The 20,098-nt window shown below is 43.2% G+C and overlaps 1 protein-coding gene across 1 annotated transcript in view; it reads left to right on the forward strand.

Moving 5' to 3' along the window:
• CHCHD3 (coiled-coil-helix-coiled-coil-helix domain containing 3) overlaps nucleotides 1–20,098 on the forward strand; it is a 215,245-nt gene that overhangs the window by 167,286 nt on the left and 27,861 nt on the right. Inside the window, exon 6 of the mRNA XM_079993093.1 lies at nucleotides 4,366–4,436. Within this exon, the coding sequence (XP_079849219.1) occupies nucleotides 4,366–4,436 (71 nt within the window). The remainder of the gene's footprint in view (nucleotides 1–4,365; nucleotides 4,437–20,098) is intronic.

The following is a 20,098-nucleotide window of genomic DNA, read 5'->3' on the forward strand; positions in this document are numbered from 1 at the left end:
GCTTCCTGGCTGATCTAGTTGGTTCCCCCCAGTGTTCCTTGCCAGAGCTTCGTGTTGGTGCGCAGGCTGTTTCTTTGCTTGTTATCCTTCCAGTCCCACCTTCAGGTTCTGTTACAATCTCAAGTCCCATCAGAATTGAAAGAGTAGAAGATTTGCCTGTTTCTCTGTTACAGCATACCCCTCAAGCTCCTGAGAGTTGATATTCTGGTGTAAAGGCATTTGTAGTAGCTGCATGCCACCACATTTCTTTCTCATTAGTTTTGCTCTGATTGTGTCAACATGCAATTTTGTAATGTACTATAAGATGAAAATTGCTATAAAATTGGCTTTTCTGTTGTATTTACGAGACAAAAATAAAATGGCAGCAACCTCTCAAAGTGCTGCTTCACACACACTGTTCTCCTAAGAGAAGAGGACCCATGCGGCTCAGTTTTCTGGCGGCTGTCATGCTGCAAAGGTGTGCTAGTAAACCGAGCCATGGATACTCCTTCTGTTCCGCTGAAATATATTCCACCCGGAAACGCCTGCCATTTTGGCCAGCAATTCTTTAAACCTAGTTTGCCCTGCAAGTTGCATCTAAAATGCAGGAAAATTTTTTAACTCTGTAGGGCTCACTATGTGATTGCGCATCCTAAAAGACAGTCTGCGAACAGTTTTTGTCTCTTGCATGTTTGGAATTCGTTGCACATTAGGTTCTGTATTTAAAACTCTGTCTCTCGTTCATATGCCACAAGTGGAAAATGTGAAGACCTTGCTTGTTTCCACCCTGCTGTTTTGCGGAAGGGTTCCAGAGCCCCACTTTACCTGACCTAAAGCTAATACAGCCCCACAATTTATCATCCTATTAAGTGACAATTTCAATAAACCATCTGAGAAGCGAAAAGCCATTTCTCTGGCTTTAGAACATTAGTACATTAGAACCTGTACAGTAATGTAGTTTCTAATTGACAGTCCATTAAAGCAACCACGATCATTTCTAGCTAATGTTTGCATAGTTCTAGAGTTTCTCTTTAAAATAAAGAATTTCGTTAGACAATGAAAGCCTATTTGCTCATTTCAGCACACCACTCTGCATATGTGGTGTGTGTGTGTGCGTGCGCGTACATACTTTTACACAACTTCAACCGAAAGCTGTGTCATTTGAAAGCCACGCTAAACTGCATCTAAGTTGATAAACGGCTGCTTGATAGTCTGCAGTCAGATTAAAGCCTCTCAACGTGTCGCGACTCAGCTGTTCCCTCAAATGGCAAATTTAAAAAGAAAGAAAGAAAAAGCTGAACAACTACACTATGAATATTGCCTTTGTGTCAGAAATGTGCCTTCATGCTTTAAAATGATAAAAAATTGCAATCGATCCTTACAACTGTTGTGTTCATCTTTATTGATCAGGCACAAGAAAGATAAATCGCTGCCCAAATAAGATTATAGTAAATGTTAGCATCAGAGGGGACTGTTGGTTGATAGAGGACTATTCATCATCTCAAATGGTGACCTGTCCGTATGTGCATTGTCGTCCGTCTGCTTGTCTAATCACATCCCTATTGATTTTATCTGTATCTGAGGAACCTGGATGTGACTGTCATTGGGTGAGCAAGATTGCTAAATGCAATGGGGGTCAGCAGTGTGAAGAGGATTTCATTTTCATTTTCTTAGCAGCCAACAATGATTTATTAAAAAATAAACTACCCCCAAAATCACATGCTTGGAACTTGGGTCCGCAGACAAATGAATTATTAGGTCTGGATCACAGGAGCAAGCTCCGAGTTGAGAGACCACCATGTTCTGTCTAATATTTGTGTGCCCTTTTGACTGTGGTATCTGTTACACAATTTATTATAATTTGCGTAAAAAGTGTGAGGCTCAAAACACAATCTTGCCCTTCTTCTCAGCTTAATGATTTTCCCAATGATTTTTGTAGATCCCCAGCGAATTCAGAGCTTCCTGGTAAAGCATAAGACACAGGCTCAGATGATTAAATATCTGTCCTTTTTTTACCTTTCCAGATGGAGTAGTTTCTTTCACTCATCAACATAGTAAAGGAGTAAAGGAGCCTTCTTTCCTGTTGCCTGTCTACTGTTCTTAATGTGGCACAAGTAGAAAGAAAATGTCTTGTGATGTTTTCTTCTTCTGAGTTCGCATAACCATGGTTTGGATCTGATAGTCAGGAGCGTGTCTGAGGTTAAAAGCTTCTACCTGCTGATTAAAAAACTCTTGGGGATTTTCAGCTTAAGAAAGTTGGTGCCCGAGGGACAGATTACCCATTTTGCAGGCCATAGAGATGTCTCCAAAAATGATGTTCCCATAAGTAAGCTCTCCCCAAGCCAAATGTTTGATAGTATTTACCACATGGAGATTGTGAGTTTCTTTACCTGCATGGCAGCCAGTGATGTGAGGTGGGGATACTTGCAGCATGATAATGTTTACTGCTAGATTATTACTGTAGCTGGTGGGAGGACTTGCCATGCAACCATCTCTGAAGCATAGGACAGAATTAAACTGGAAGTTCCCACCATTGATCTAGGTTTAGCCAAGAACTTGCTGGATGACTTTGAGCAAACTGCTGTCTTTTGTCTTCAACCCCCAATCCATAATAGGATCATAGCAATACTGGTCTCCTTTACAGATTTGTTATCAGGTTTGCTTAATGGAAGTGATGCACTACTACATAAAAAGGGTCTCTTAACAGCAAGGATTATGTTTGCTATGGCTTGGTCCAAGAGGACATTCTTAGTTGACCATGAAGATTGTGGCAGGGCACAATGAAGAATTGCATATGCAGATCCCAATCAAAAAATTAGCTAGTCTCATTTAAAGAGTGCTGAGAGCAGGGTCCTAGCATGGTGTCCCGTTTATATGTGTGAAGTGTAGTCTATATAAATACGAAATGCATAAGACATCAATGGTGTAATACTGAGGCACCATTTTAATCACCATGTTGGTACAGGCCAGCTATTGCAACTTGCCTTCTGAACCTTTAATCATCTCGTACATGGCCCCTGCATCAAGGCAGTATGAAGCGGCTGTTGATGGGTCAGGTTCTGCATCCATTTTCTATGCCCGGCATTATGGATAAGCAATCCAGCTGTTGTTTGTATTAAACTAGCAACCAGTTTCTAGGCCTCGTTACAATTAGCATCATGGTTTTTAATTTGCCTTGAAGTTTTGCCCTCCTGCTGTTTCCCCAACCACCAGCTAGAATTCCACATCTGGGTTGGAAAGATGGGTTTGGGGTCTTTTTGTTACAGGAGGTGGCAGATTCTGAGCAGCGAGGTGGTTGTAGATCCTTCGTCAGACCACTTTCCCCACTTAAAATTGCCTCCCCCAGCCTCACTTTGCAAACGGCATTTCAAGACATGTGTAGAGATAGAATGTGTGGTTCTGCCACTCAGTAATTCTGATTTTGCAAAGCATGTCCCCTTTCAGAGGCACAAGCAGTTGGGAGGTTCTGCAAAAGCCCTTCCCACCTCTTCCCAGATTTATACGTGGGTGCCATTTCAGGGTCCAATTATGCAGAGAGATTATTTTAACTATAAAACTAAAGCAAGGGTCCATTCTCTCTCTCTCTTTCCCTCTCATGGTTCTATCAGTTTATCAGAAACGGCAAGCTCTAGCAATGGTCAATAGAGAAAGCAGTAGAAGCTGCTGTGGGCATTTGATATTTCCATTGGCTGAACTGTTACGATGTCACAAAGCTCAGAGCAAGGCTGGAGAGCAGAGTCAAAATGGAAGACAAGGAGACATGAGCTGTGAATGCCATGGATGTTAGGGCTAGAGGGGAGCCCATTGACAGAGGGAGAAAGAAGCAGAAAATAGAGGAAAGTGGGGAGCCTAGGAAACAAGAAGCAGAGGGAAAAGAGGGCCAAGGAAAACAGGTAGGTAGGTAGGACGGGAGAAAAGCAGGTCTGAAGAAGCTGAATGGCGGAATGATTAGGAATAAATTGGTTATCTACTTTCCAGTCAATAGGCTGAATTCAACTAGTGCAATGAGCCCTCCTAGTGCAACAGGGCTTTCTCGCCTCCCCCCAGATTAGGAGAACATCTCCTCCCCGAACAGCGCACAGGGGCATTAGAGGGAAGATTGTTTCATCTGGCAAGCAGAAATACTTGCACTAACGGAACAGTCATAATAAGGTGACCCGGAATTCTACCCAGTAAGTTTTTCGCCACTTAGAATAACCACAGCGGCAAATTTAACAAGGTTCTCTTAGTAAACGTTGGACTTGGAGTGAGAGCAGCTGTGGATGTCTCGTTAGGGCCTCATGAATTACTAAACTCCCCCCCCCCCGAAAAAAAATGCTTTTCTCATTTGGCATGCACTTCTTTGATTGCTTACCCTTATTTCCCTCACTCTCTCTGTATTTCTAGAGCTCGCAGTTCTATAAAGTCACCACGGAGCAGTACCAAAAAGCTGTTGAGGAAGTAGATGCCAGATTCAAGTAAGTTCCTCTCTTTTTTTCTTTTTACCCTTGAACTGTTTTTGAAGGAAGACCATGAATCTGATTTCTCTCTCCCCCCCCCCCCCCCGGCCTTTGCTGGGAAAGCGAAAATGAAAATGAAATGAGTTGTGGCATTGCAGGAAAAGCCTTGTGATCAGGGCTCCAAATCAGCTGAACTGTGTCCTGGTTGCACCATAGAAATTCAAAGCAGACACATGTCCTTAACTTTTGCATGATGCATATTGGGAAGAATGGGACGGACTCTTCAAAGAAGGATGCGTCTCCTGGATCAGGCCCACTAAGATGCAGGGGATGACTGCAAACACTGTTATTTCTTTTAAAGCATGCACTTGCCATCATAGGAATCCCAAAGATTACATTAGGTTGCAGACCAATGGACGGGGGCCCTTTTTTAATTTTATTAATCATATAGTGTTTTCTGTTTTTTAAAGCACCTTAGATTATATTGCTACCTCTGTGATTAGATTTCAGCCATTTTGGTAAAATCTCTCTCTTCCCCCGCCCCCAATGGCTTGAAATGTATTTAAATCAGTAATTTAACTTTGCCCTTGTGTTGAAGGTTGGGTTGAATTCTCTTTATTTCTCCGGAGGGCTTAATGAAGATCCAGTAATTGCGGTACCAAAGCGACTCTGACCTTTTGCCCTGGTCTTTCCTTCTTCTGCTGCTTATTCTTGCAGGAAGGTATCATCCATCATATTTCATGGCTTTCATTTCAGAAATGTTAAACCCCCCCCTCCCATTTTCCTGCTGTTTTCTGATGAATGCTGTCAGTAGATGACAGAGACCAGTACTCTGTTGTTATCTGGAAGTCTGTTGTTGCTGAAAGGCTCTCAGCCCCCATGACAACATATCATTATAGCTACTTAATAACTTGATAAAGATCATAAAGGAGCCTTATGGCAACTCACGGCTTTAGTCAGCCGTTTCCCATAGGAAAACATCCAAAGGACGAGATATTTTCAGCCTTTTCAGTATATCCCGGCTGGGGCAGGCAGGAGTTACACTCCAAAGCATCTGAAGGGTGCCAGTTGCATGCAGTTTTTCCAGTGCACTGTGAATATTGGTAGCTCTGTATCAGAGCTTTCCAAACTGAGTGTCACAACACATTAGTGTGTAGGTGTGTTGTGCAAATGCTCCCCATTCTCTTCCCGGGGCTGGAAAGGAGTTAGTTTGATCTCCAGTTTGCTAGTAAAAAAAAAGCAACCCCTGAATTTCTGTGTCATGAAATGATGCATGTCTAAAAAGTGTGTCACCAACATGAAAAGTTTGGAAAGCTCTGCTCTATATTAATAATTGTGGGGATCTGGCATGTTTCCACATCATAAAGTGCCGACCCGATTCCTGTTTCTGTTAAACCCACAGAAAGCAGCATTTAAAAAATAAACTTTAGCACATAATACAGACTACACAATTTAACAAAAGGCAGTTTAAAATATAGTGGTACCTCGGATTAAGAACAGCTCTGTTTACGAACTATTCGGTTTACGAACTCCGCAAAACCGTAAGTAGTGTCCCGGTTTGCGAACTTTACCTTGGTCTAAAAACGGAATCTGAACAGTGGAAGGGCACTGGCGGCAGGAGGCCTCATTAGGGTTTAAGAATGGTTCCGGTTTAAGAACGGACTTCCGGAATGGATTAAGTTCGTAAACCGAGGTACCACTGTAGTAGTTGAATTGAAATGCAGGAACCATCCTATAGTAAACTAAAATGGAAAACACTAAAAGCGCACTGAAATAAGAAGGTCTTTAGCAAACACTCTAAAATTGAGTCATTGCACAGTCCTGTCAATATGGAGCCTTTCAAGGAGTCTCCTCTATGGTTTTCCCTTTGGACTGCAAAATAAGTCACTAGATAATTTCTTCAGGCCCAGAAACTCTCAGACCCAATTTACAGGGATTTCTGAGGAGTCTTCCCTTCTCTTCCCACACCCCATTCAATAGTTGCACTGTCTTGAAAAGCAATCAGTGTGGTAAAATCACAACTTTCCATATACAGTGGAACTTTGGTTCTTGACGGCTTAGTTGGCAAACAAAGCAGCTCCCAAACGCCAAAAACCTGGAAGTAAGTATTCTGGTTTTTGAACTTTTTCGGAAGCTGAATTTCCGACACGGCTTCTGCTTGAGTTCAGGAAGCTCCTGCAGCCAATCAGAAGCTGCGCCTTGGTTTTTGAACGGTTTCAGGAGGCGAACGCCCAGAACAGATGAAGTTCGAGAACCAAGGTTCTACTGTACTAAAAAACTTTCTTACAGTACAGATGTATAGGAGAAAAGTCACCTTATGGTGACTCAAGACTAAGCCTTATGAAAATCAATAAAAAGAATGGGGGGGCGGAATAAGAGTAAGCCTTCTATATTTTTCATTCTCAAAGTTGCCACATGCATGAGTTTGAGTCCTCTCAGACATTCAAAAGGGCCATGACAGCACATGATAAGAAGTAGTTCTTGGGCTTATTTATAATAATGAATTACGTAAAGGTAAAGGACCCCTGACAGTTAAGTCCAGTCGCAGACAACTCTGGGGTTGCAGTGCTCATCTCGCTTTACAGGCCGGCATTTGTCTGCAGACAGTTTTTCCAGGTCATGTGGCCAGCATGACTAAGCCACTTCTGGCGCAATGGAACACCGAAACCAATGCAGCACACGGAAACGCCATTTACCTTCCCTATTTATCTCCTTGCACTTTGACTTGCTTTCGAACTGCTATGTTGGCAGGAGCTGGGACTGAGCAACGGGAGCTCACCCCGTTGTGGGGATTCGAACCACCGACCTTCTGATCAGCAAGCCCAAGAGGCTCAGTGGTTTAGACCACAGCGCCACCTGCGTCCCCATGAATTACTTAAACAGGCTTATTCCCCCCCCCCCATTTAAGAAGACTAGGCAAGTTCATGGCGGTTGGGTCACCCCAAATTTCTAGCCATGACAACTATAGGCTGGGCACGGGCGCTTTGATCTTATCCAGCAAGCCCATTCTTCACTTTCTCTTTTAGTTTAAGGTTTTCCTTACTTGAGAGCTTGAAACGACTAGAAATTAAGACAGCCCGGGAAGAACAATGGATTGCATTATTTTCCCGAGCTAAACGTTCCCAGTGCAAAATGTTTTATGTATAACTTGACACAAAGCACTTCTGGCAAACTTATGGAAATAGGCATGTCTTTTCATACAAATAATATCGACAAATAATACCTGCAAGCTTTAGACATGCAATTAAGGTACAGCACTCAGGAGTTATCTGTTTGCCTTTATAGAGAAAAATATAGAAAACACAGAGGTGTATTTCATTGGGAGGCAGGGTATCAGTCCTGCCCATTCTGTGAAGAGGAAGCTCACATTTTTTCTAATAGTTGTTCAGCCAGAGGACCTTCTTTCTCCTTTCCTGCTTGCATGATTTCAACTTCCAGGGCAGAAGTGACAATAGTGGGTAAGATGTCCCTTAAGCAGAGATACCAGCATATTCTCTGGAACCTGAAAATATTAAAGCTTGCTTTAAATGTATACATAGCTCAAGTTATTGAGTACAAGCTTATTATTCACTAGAACAGTGCTTCCCAAACTTGGGTCTCTAGCTGTTTTTGGACTATAGTTCCCATCATCCCTGACCACTGGTCCTTCCTAGGGATGATGGGAGTTGTAGTCTTTAAACAACTGCAGGCTCAAGTTTGGGAAACAGTGGGCTAGATGCAAACTTGTTGTCTCTGTGGGCACAGAAGCAATTGACATGTAGTGTTTGATACGACCATAATTCACTGTTTTGGGTTAATTTATGAGTAAAACTTATAACTAGTATAATAAAACATGATATTTAAAACATTACGGGGCATCTTATTTTACTGTTAATTCAAGATTCAATATTGCATATGATTTTCTTACAGCCCATTAACATCTTTTTATTTCCCTTTTTCGGCCTGTAAAAATATTAGGAGGGGTGGGGGAAGATGTCTTCCTGTCTGCCTTGATACATAAATGCATATTAAAAAAAATAGTCACAGTGTTATTTTCATGCTCCCAAGAGTTTAATTTAAACAGATGTTCTTTTAACTGTCTTCTGGAGTATAGCTTGATAAGTAAATTATGAAAGATTCAGTAGAAAACTAAACATCGATGCTCTTCTGATGCCTCGTGTTCAGTTTAATTGAACGTGAGGATTGAGGACAGATTTTTCCAGCTAAAAGTGCTTTAAAGAGCTTGTTTAATTGTCTGTAAAAGGAGAATTAAATAAGGTTGAACTGCTAAATTTATAATTCTGTTAAATGCATAAACCAATGTGCTGCGTGTCAGTGTGACTTCAAGTTGGGAGTGTGAGATTAATAGAGCTAATTGTGGTATTGTTGCAAAGCAGCTCCACTTCAGAATGGCAAACATGCCTAGAATTTTCAGCAAGTTTTCCACTGAAATATTCACTCCCTGCTTCGTTTTTGAAGCGAAAGTTTCACATACTGGGCCTAATTTGGATAGTAGTTGTGCTGCAGAAGGTATGCTGCCAGTATTAATTCCTATTGGAAGAGAGAGGCTAAATGTAATAATAATAATAATAATAATAATAATAATAATAATAATAATAATACCCTGTCCATCTGACTGGGTTTCCACAGCCACTCTGGGAAGCTCTGGGCAGTTAAAAACACAATAAAACATCAAACATTAAAATCTCCCTAAACAGGGCTGCCTTCAGGTGTCTTCTAAAAGTCAGATAGTTGTTTATTTCCTTGATATCTGATGGGAGGGCGTTCCACAGGGTGGGCGCCTCTACCAAGAAGGCCCTCTGCCTGGTAATCAAGAATGGACACAGGGCTTGTGCTGGAGTGTATGGGGTGTTAGGGGGTGGGACCGCTGATGGGGAACATGTTGTAGCTTGTCTGGGGTAGCTTGTTCACCTTTGGTCCCCACCCTGCTCTCAGCTCTCACCTGTGGCTCCTCGAAGCTGTCAGCATGAGACAGTGGGCACAGCTCAGGAAATGGCCTCCAGGTATAATAAGAACCCATATGATATGTATGACTACCGCTGCGGTTTACCTCCCTTTAAGACATAACATTTGCATTGATCAGATTCTAACTGGTCAGGTTGAGCTAGTTCCTGCACTGCTCAGATGAATCCGTTACGATGACTGTAGTCAATTAAAAGGTATTTTTCATAATCAGTGGTGATCAGGCATGTGGGCACAAAATTCAAGACGAGCCCTGCTGGGTCAGATGAAAGGCCTATCTCGTCCCACAGTGGCCAACCAATGCATTTGGGGGAAGCCTATGAACAGCCCATGAAGGCGATGTTGCTGCCCACCAGCTGATGTTCACAGGCAAGGTGCCTTTCATCCTGCAGGTTGCGTATTGCCAATGTGACTAATAGCCATCAATAGTTGTTGTTGTTTAGTCGTGTCCATCTCTTCGTGACCCCATGGACCAGAGCACGCCAGGCACTCCTGTCTTCCACTGCTTCCCGCAGTTTGGTCAGACTCATGTTTGTAGCTTCGAAGACACTATCCAACCATCTCGTCCTCTGTCGTCCCCTTCTCCTTGTGCCCTCCATCTTTCCCAACATCAGGGTCTTTTCCAGGGAGTCTTCTCTTCTCATGAGGTGGCCAAAGTCTTGGAGCCTCAGCTTCAGGATCTGTCCTTCCAGTGAGCACTCAGGGCTAATTTCCTTAAGAATGGATACGTTTGATCTTCTTGCAGCCCATGGGACTCTCAAGAGTCTCCTCCAGCACCATAATTCAAAAGCATCCATTCTTTGGCGATCAGCCTTCCTTACGGTCCAGCTCTTACTTCCATACATCACTACTGGGAAAAACATAGCTTTAACTATACAGACCTTTGTCGGCAAGGTGATGTCTCTGCTTTTTAGCAATCGATAACCTGGAAATTTCCCAATAATGGATGGTTTTTAATTCAGGGTATGATAGGCTTTCTTTTAATTTATTTTTATACTTTTCTGCATAGTTTTCAGCTCTACCTTCTTTGAAGGCAGCCTTTGTGATTATTTTCTGTCTTGACACAAAAGTACTTCCAATAGTGAAATGAACAAGCAACTCATCTCTTCCCTTGAGCTTCCCTTCCCTTCCTGTTTTACTTTTAGTCCTTTTGAATTACATGAGATTTGGTTTGAGTAGTCTTAATGGCTAATTTGCCAAGTTTAAGAGGAATGGAGGGCACACTGCATAACCTATCTAGAATTTATTGGAAAGCTGGCAGGCTCACTGTACATTCTCTGCGGTACTTACCTTGATGCCTGCTTATTGCCTGTTCCAGTGCTGCATTAATTTGCTTTAATATTCCAAAACATACCTGATGATTTAAAAAAAAAAATCTTTGTGGGGCTCAAATTGCATTGATCAAATCCTAAATTGTCAAATGGTTTATCTCCCTTTAAGACACTAATTCGCATTGATCGAATTCTAAATGATCAGGTTGAGCCAGTTCCTGCAGTACACAAATGATATTAAAACAACATTACCAGGCCCTGCTGCTTTTTCCTAATGCAGGCGTTATGTTATTCACAGTTGCATTATAACCAGAATGATTATGTTACAAAGATGTCTTGTTCCTAATGAAAAGTTTACATAAGGAAGAAGAAGGTGGGGGAGAGGAAAGTGCAGTATTACAGGAAAAGCTTGGCTTTGGGCAAAAGGCTTTGGGCTTTTACTGAGTAATTGCATTTTGCATTTCTCTTGGATTCCTTTCTTACACTTCACTTTCGAAGGCTGAAGGCAGGAAACTTGGCATCTCTGGGGATGGCATCTTATTTTCCCATGACCATCAGGGCCAAGTAACATTCTGATCATTCAGTTAGGGGTTCAGAATGGGGAATAGCCAAGTCTCTGCCCTGCAAGAGAATATATGTAAAGGGTAAAGGGACCCCTGACCATTAGGTCCAGTCTGGGGTTGCGGCGCTCATCTCACTTTATTGGCCGAGGGAGCTGGCATAAAGCTTCCGGGTCATGTGGCCAGCATGACTAAGCCACTTCTGGCGAACCAGAGCAGCGCACAGAAATGCTGTTTACCTTCCCACCGGAGCAGGACCAATTTATCTACTTCCACTTTGATGTGCTTTCAAACTGCTAGGTTGGCAGGAGCAGGGACCGAGCTTACCCTGTTGCGGGGATTCGAACCACCGACCTTCCGATCGGCAAGTCCTAGGCTCTGTGGTTTACCCCACAGTGCTACCCACATCCCCAGCAATTGTTACATCTGATTCCTGTATCTGGAAAGTTAAGACCATTGATTTATTTTACCCACATCTTCTCTCACATCAGCCTCAGTTCCTCATTTATGATCTGGGAAGAATTCATGTTTGTTTAGCCTGGTGATTGTGAGGATAAAGGAAACCAGGTCTTGAGAGCACTTTGCATTTTCAAAACATGGTACAAATAGGAAGGAAGAAGAGTGCACTTGGAAGAAGGGCGAACCCTAGGAACAGCAAACCATACCCTGTAGTGAATTAAGCCATTCTTTAGGCACTTGCCTGGAACTACTCAGAAAGCTAATAGCCCAGCTGAGATGAAGGCATGACTTTGATGTGGTTCTTGTGTTAAGGTACAAGGTGTATTAGAATGGTGCTAATGGAAAACGTGATCAAAACCAGAAAAATAAAAGTGGAAGTGGCTCTTATTTTAAATCTTCTTACTTGTGCCTTTCTACAAACTGAAGGCAGCTTACAACAACCTTATTACCAACTAGTTTAAAACTTCTGCAAACATATTCCTGGCCTTAGGCAGTTCAGAGAGAAGATCAGGGTTAGTGGAATTCCTAAAGAAGGCAGCCTTGCATACCTGTAATCATGGGTCTAGCACTATCTGCTGCTATTACAGACTTGATGCTTTGCTTTGTGGGGATAGTCTCTTCAGTTGGTTCCCAGATCATTGTCTTAAATATTGTAGTTTCCTTTGCAGGTTGAGGAGGAGTTGCCTAGATTTTACAGAAGCTCTGCTTCAAGTCTTAAACCTTTGAACAGTGATCGCTTTATAACTGACAGCTTTAGTTTTCCCTACAGCAACACAGACGTTTTCCTTTCTTCCTTTGATCAATACACTCCATTAGGAATGTAGAGTATCCAACACTGCTATATGAAATATTAATTAAGCACATTTTAGCTATATAAATGTGTACTCTGCATCTCGTGAAAGCAGGAGGTGATGAAGGACTGCATGTATTTCTATTTTACCAAATCACAGTTCTATAAAGACATGTTCATACATTTGCATGATAATGATGTGCACTCTTTCCATGTGCCATGTTGTTGTGCCCCAACATCTGCAAGAGGCCTTCTGGATCATACCAAGGGGTGCATCTAAATCAAGGTTTCCCAAACTTGGGTCTCTAGCTGTTTTGGGGCTACAGTTCCCATCACTCCTGATGACCGCTGGTCCTCCTGGCTAGGGATGATGGGAGTTGTAGTCCAAAAACGGTTGGAGACACAAGTTTGGGAAACCCTGATCTAAATGAACACCTTGTTTCCAAAGGTGACAAGTTCACTGGGTCCAGGAAGCCAGCCAGCCAGCCAGCAGCCCTTTCGCTTTGGTTCGCCCCCAAGAGCTAACATTCAAAGGCATGCTGGAGATGGAGAGTCCATATGGCTTTTATGGCCAGTACGTATTGGTTGACATTCTCCATGAATTTGTCCAAACTCCTTTTAATGGCATTGCAGCCAGTGTCCATTACCACATCTTGTGATGGTGAATTCCATAAATCTACGTATGTGCTGTGGGAAGAAGTACTTGCTTTTTGTCCGCCGTGAATCTCCTGCCCATCAACTTCACGGGTATATTCTAGCACAATGAGAAAGGGAATAAAGTCTTCTTCCTCTCCACTTTCTGCAAATCATGCGTACTTTTATATAGACTTCTGAAATAAAAGTTTCATCAGGCAATTTGTGAGCATGTCCTTTGTGGCAATTTGTGAGCATGTGTTAGATTGTGGAGCCTGGTTAGAGCACACTTTCTCATCCCAGTAAAACTACTTTAAAGGGATCATAATAGGTATAGCAGCGCAATTCCCTTGTGCCTGAGGGTACCTTATTCCGGGTGGGAGTCTATGCCAACATAGTTATACAGGAACAAAGAGGGAAAGCAGCTGTATATGCAGACAAGCTGACAAACCCTAAGATATGTGTTCATTAGGAAGGTCAAGACTGCTGTCAGCCAATTAAGGACTCCCCCTTTTTTATAATAATATTTTATTCTTTTTTCCATATAGAAAATTACATTTGTTACTCCACAATTATATTCCAGTTCAACGACAGTAGTGGCTTCCTGTTCACCCAACATGGATGTTTGTAACCCAAATTACATACAATTGTGTTTTAAGGTTCCGTCTTATCTAATTTCATCCTCTCTACCATGTTTCATAATATATTCTGCTGTTTTCTTATACTTCAAACCATGCTGTGGTCTTCACATATGGGAAATGACTTTTTTTTATAGACTAGAAAAGGCTCCCTGTCTTCTTTAAAGGCTTCTGAATGAGCTATAATACTTGTGTTGGTCACATTCACAGCTGAACACTTGAAGCATCTTCCTAATATATATATATTTAAAGGAAAAAATGCATTCCTAAAAGATGTATAAGCTTAGTCTCTGATAACTTTAAGAAAAGAAGAAAAGCACCCAGTGGGATGTCCATTCTTGATAACTGGGACTTGCCCCATCACACAGTAAAAATGGGTGGACTTGGCGGTCCATGTGGAAAAATTCCAGCAGCTTCCCATGCATGCTCACAAGGATAGATGGCGTAATTTTCAATAGACCTTTTATGAAATCAAGTGAGTGAGTGAAACTCTCTCTTCTCCCTCTCTCTTTCTCTTTACACATCAGTGCCCAACAGTTAAATTGGCACGTTTCTTATTTTTGTGTATCCGTAATCAACCAAGTCCTCTGAAAATTGATAGATGTGCTCATTAAGGGCAGTTCTTGCTGCCGGCTGCAGTTTCACAAGCCTCCGCCTCCAATAGGAAGGAGCGCTTCACGCTCAGCGCTGGCAAGTGATACTCGGCCGTGATACATCTGGCTTCCAGCTCCCTTTCAGTGATTCTAAAGCCTCTTGTTTTCATGTATTGAACATGCTTTGTTGGGAATTTACATGAGTACAAGTCACCCATTTCCCAATTACAGTATGGAAACAAGGTGGGAGGCTAAAAGCTGCAATCTATCTCGTGTGCCTTCTCCTCCTGTATGGATGAGTTTTGCAAGCGCTCTCCTCCCCGCCCACTCCCATTTTGCAGGGAGAGCCATTTTGCCGATTTTTGAACATCTGTGTGCATTTAAACATATCCCAGTGACTTCACTGGTTTGCATGAAAAGGAATGTACGTCTGCACGGCTGATTATATGGGGGCTTGTTTCGTGTAAAGTAGCGGGCCACCTGTTTCTGGTTATAGGAAGAAGGATAGTGTTTCTGGTTCTAGGGAGAAGGATATGCTGTCGGTTACCTTTTTACATGTTAAAACGTGGAATGGCTTATGCTGTTTCCGTACCTCCTGCCCTTCTCACACCTGTTAAGCTTCCAGGAGTGGGGGTAACGGTGGAGGGCAGATGGAGTTGCAACTCAAATATCCGTAAATTGTGTCTCGCGTTGGTGCCTGGGCAAAGCTGCAGGAGGGAGGAGGTCAGCGCCACTAACCTCTCTTATCCCTGCAGAGCTCTTGAACAAGATGAAGTGATCAAAGCAGGATGCCAGGACATCGTCACAGCCTCATTACTTTGCAAGCTGCATGCACAGATGCTGCCTTAGCTGCATCGTGGGCATGGTCTGATTTACATTCCTAACACCTCCATTACAGCTCATTTGCTGCTGATGCTGCTTGTAATTAACCGGCTCCTTTCTCCTTCTTGAAGTTGTGCTGATCTGAAAGCTCAGCAGAGAGAATAGTCAGCAGGTGACTGTGCCAGCTTCTTCAGGTGTCCTGGGCACAGTTCAAGGTGAGGACTCCAAACCAGTAGAGCCATAAATGGCTTGAGTCATAACTTCAAGATGGTCGGTGTGGTGTAGTGGTTAGGAGCAGTAGTCTCGTAATCTGGTGAACTGGGTTCGCTTCCTTGCTCCACCACATGCAGCTGCTGGGTGACCTTGGGCCAGTCACACTTCTCTGAAGTCTCTCAGCCTCACTCACCTCACAGAGTGTTTGTTGTGGGGGAGGAAGGGAAAGGAGAATGTTAGCTGCTTTGAGACTCCTTTGGGTAGTGATAAAGTGGGATATCAAATCGAAACTCTTCTTCTTCTTCTCCTTCTCCTTCTCCTTCTCCTTCTCCTTCTCTTTTTCTCTCGTTCCACTGCTTAGCTTGTTCTGTTTGGCTAGCTTGGTTTATTTATTTACTAATTACGTTCATATACTTCCTTTCTCCCAAAGCAATCAAGGTAGTTTACATTTAAAATAATGGCTTACAGTCTAAGAGGCATGGCATAGAAGGAATGGAAGAGGAAGAGGAAAACAAGCAAATTAAAGTAATGATTCTTTCATACTGTTGCGCAGTAAAGTCCCATAATGACTAGGTGGGAGGGCTGGCATTTCTGGCAAAGGTCAAGCCAAATTGCAGTTGCTCTGTTGACTTGTGCTAAGCTTGTGGTCCACCAAGAACCCTAGATCCTTTTCACATGTACTCCTAGTAAGCCAGGTGTCCCCCATCCTATATTTGTGCATCTGCTTCTTCCTGCCTAAGTGCAGAACCTTCACATTTGTCCCTGTTGAAATTCAATTTGTTAGCTTTTGCCCAGTTCCCCAATCTTTTGTGGTCATTTTGAATTCTAATTCTGTCGCCAGATCTTGATCTAGGGCCAGGCTGGGTGTGACAAGAAATATTCCCATCTTCTTGAACTTAAAATAACCAATGAACAAAATGAGCATGCAGTGGTCCCTGATTCAGATCACCGTTTCTGGGACAGACCCACATGCAGCCAATATTTTCTCTGTGCTGAAAAATAATTTCATTTAGCACTAAGTGTAGTTCACCGGCTGATGCGGAGGTTAGAGCAAACCAGAAAACCGAGGCGATATGGATGATGTGGGTTGGGGAGAGCTCCTGAGAACCTGCGGGGCACTCCTGACTGCCAAACCACAGTTTGGTGCTTGGCTGCTGTGACATCTAAAGCACTGAGCCTTCTTATTTCTGGTCTGCCAACTGAGCCGTATTTATTGAGCAGGCTGGAGAACGAGAGATGTGTCTTTGTGGAGAGCTACACCTGGCCGTGGATCAAGCCTCGTGGGGCAACAACGCGGCAGCTAAAAAAGCCAATGCAATTCTGGGCTGCATCAATAGGAGTATAGCATCTAGATCAAGGGAAGTAATAGTGCCACTGTATTCTGCTCTGGTCACACCTCACCTGGAATACTGTGTCCAGTTCTGGGCACCACAGTTCAAGAAGGACACTGACAAACTGGAACGTGTCCAGAGGAGGGCAACCAAAATGGTCAAAGGCCTGGAAACGATGCCTTATGAGGAACGGCTAAGGGAGCTGGGCATGTTTAGCCTGGAGAAGAGGAGGTTAAGGGGTGATATGATAGCCATGTTCCAATATATAAAAGGATGTCACATAGAGGAGGGAGAAAGGTTGTTTTCTGCTGCTCCAGAGAAGCGGACACGGAGCAATGGTTCCAAACTACAAGAAAGAAGATTCCACCTAAACATTAGGGAGAACTTCCTGACAGTAAGAGCTGTTCGACAGTGGAATTTGCTGCCAAGGAGTGTGGTGGAGTCTCCTTCTTTGGAGGTCTTTAAGCAGAGGCTTGACAATCATATGTCAGGAGTGCTCTGATGGTGTTTCCTGCTTGGCAGGGGGGTGGACTCGATGGCCCTTGTGGTCTCTTCCAACCCTATGATTCTATTCTATGATTCTATGATTCTATGGCTAAGGGTGACCGGACCGGTGCCAGCGCTGGAAGCCCCCTGTCCTCGTTGGCAAGACGGAGTCGATTCTGCAGCAAGGTCGTTGTGTTTTGCGCTGCCGTGGTGCAGCAGATTGGGAATTCTGTGCAAATTGAGGTTTTTAATTATTTATGGAAATGACTAATGCAATCAGTACAGTAGCTCTGGTGTTATTAATTTTGAAAATGAAATTCAGTTTATTTTGTGCTGTACCAACAACTTTCCCCTTCAATATGCCGCAGCTATTTTGACTGGCAAAGATTTAACTGCCTCGTAGGTGTCGCTGGGTGCCAAACCAGGTGGGGGGAGCCTGGCAGAAGAGGACCTTCACTTTTGGCAGTGCAGGAAGGTAGTTAGGAGAGCTGGGTTTGCCATCTTTTCATACAGCCAGGTGAAAGGAGACAACCGGTTCCTTTTTAAGAGACTATAAATAAAATACCTTCATGATCAGAAGCCACATGCTCAAATCACTAAACCACACCACTTCCAGTTGGCAATTCAGAAACTAAAAACCGAGTTCAGTTCTGAATGATGAACATCATTATCATGGGCATAAGTTTCAGTTCTGACTATTACTTTCATAACCATCTTCAGGTTTCTACATGTTAGGCCAAAATTTCTATTCTAATACATTTTTACTACTCTACATATTTTCGCTTCACACAAAAGCTGTTGAAACCTCTGCTGTTGCTGCTGTTGTTGCTGCTAAACTTCATGCGCTCCTTTTTACGAAATAATTTCCCCAAGCCACAGGAACTTGAATTGTGCAAGGTTTGGGTCTGTGTTCACGGGGCCTGGCAAAGCATCTTTGCTTAACTAGTGCTCGAAAATTACATTCCAGGATTCTCAAAGGACCTTCTAATAAGTGAAAACGATGAGTAGTCCCTAGTTGAAGGGCCCCAAGAGGATTTGCCAACACCTGCCCACACTCCAAGGGTGAGTTTCTGAGAAAAGCTCTGGGGGCTCACAAGTTTGGTGTGAGCACACGGCTGTGAGCAGGGTTGTCCTCACCTCTCGTCCGCTTGCAGACATTTGAGGAACAATGCCTACTGCAGGCTGGTCCATTAGAGCAGGGGTCGACAAGGCTTACCTTGCCTGGGTTGGTTCACTGCTGCGGAGCCCCCTCTGTGGGTCGGATTGTGGGCGCATGTGAACGTACATTCCCAGTACGTTTCCGTGCACAATTCAAAGTGTTGGTGTTGACCTTTAAAACCCTAAATGGCCTTGGTCCAGTATACCTGAAGGAGCGTCTCCACCCCCATCCATGCTGAGGTCCAGCGCCGAGGGCCTTCTGGCCGTTCCCTCGCTGTGAGAAGCCAAGTTACAGGGAACCAGGCAGAGGGCCTTCTCAGTGGTGGCGCCCGCCCTATGGAATGCCCTCCCACCAGATGTCAAAGAGAAAAATAACTACCAAACTTTTAGAAGACATTTGAAGGCAGCCCTGTTTAGGGAAGCTTTTAATATTTAATAGGTTATTGTATTTTAGTGTTTTGTTGGAAGCCGCCCAGAGTGGCTGGGGAAACCCAGCCAGATGGGTAGGGTATAAATACTAAATTATTATTATTATTATTATTATTATTATTATTATTATTATTAAACGTGTGCACCTGTGATTTCTGGCATCTGTGTCTGCGCAGATGCAATTTTTGGCACCGTGGAAGCGAGTCTTGGTTTAGCGCAGCGCATGGGAGACTTGCTGAGCAGTGGAAGAGCTCTTTGAACAAGGTGGTTTCTATCAATGCTGCTTTGAGCAAGTGAGCATTGTTAATACCACTTGCACCTTGATATAACTTTCACTTGCTGCCTCATGTAAGTCAAGGAATTTTTGCCCTTTGCTTATGCACCCAGGTTTGTACTCAATAGGTTGGTTTTCTATACGGAAAACCCATCATACCTTTTAGAATCCAAGTCACTGTAACCCCTACTAACGAAGTCACTGTTTAAAAATAATTCCCTGCAAAACACAGCTTTGATTTAAAAAAATGATTCTTTGCAGGTTGAATTTGACGACATGTTCCTCTTGTAAGCATCCTTCATAACCACCTTTTTTTACTAGTCAGTGGATCAATAACGCATTTCAGGCTGCCAAACGCTGGCAACAAAATCCAGTTAAGTTTGTGTCTCAGTTAATATGCACACGCATGCACAACAACAATACGTTTGCCTTATTGTAGCAGATTGGATCAATGATCCATCGAGTCCAAAGTCCCACTTCCATCAAAGACTAATGTCTAATGCTTCAGTGGAAATGAATCCCATGTAATTCACCCAGCCAATTGTCCAAAGCTTTAAGTTTTGTGGGAATTGACACTCTTTAGCTGGTGTGGGAAAGATCTATTAGTAATATTGTACCAAATATTTTCTGATTGCAATATTCACTTGGACAGGAGCACAATCTCTGTAACCAAATTCCTTGGGCTGGGACACACAAACACACAGAGAGAGATTTCGCTGAAATGTTGTCAGTAAATAACCAAGTGTTCATGACATTTAACAACTGTTCAGGACCCTTTTGCTTTGCAACTGCTGCTTGACACCATTGTCCCTATAGTTTCCCCCCCCCCTATAGTCCTTGTCATAGCTTGCCCATGCTGCTGTTAATCTAGCCATGGCAACCCATATGATTTCATTCACAAGGAATGGTAGCACCATTGTGTGACATCATGATGAAGCACATGTGATGTTAGCCACATCGCATGGCTCATCTCAGCTAATGGGATTACATGTGAGGAAATGAGGCTGGTCCAGAGTGCAAAGACTTAAGGAAGATGGTGCCAGGAAGAAAAAGCATTTAAA

Source organism: Podarcis cretensis (genome assembly GCF_951804945.1).
Source record: "Podarcis cretensis genome assembly, chromosome: 10".
Lineage (NCBI taxonomy): Eukaryota > Metazoa > Chordata > Lepidosauria > Squamata > Lacertidae > Podarcis > Podarcis cretensis.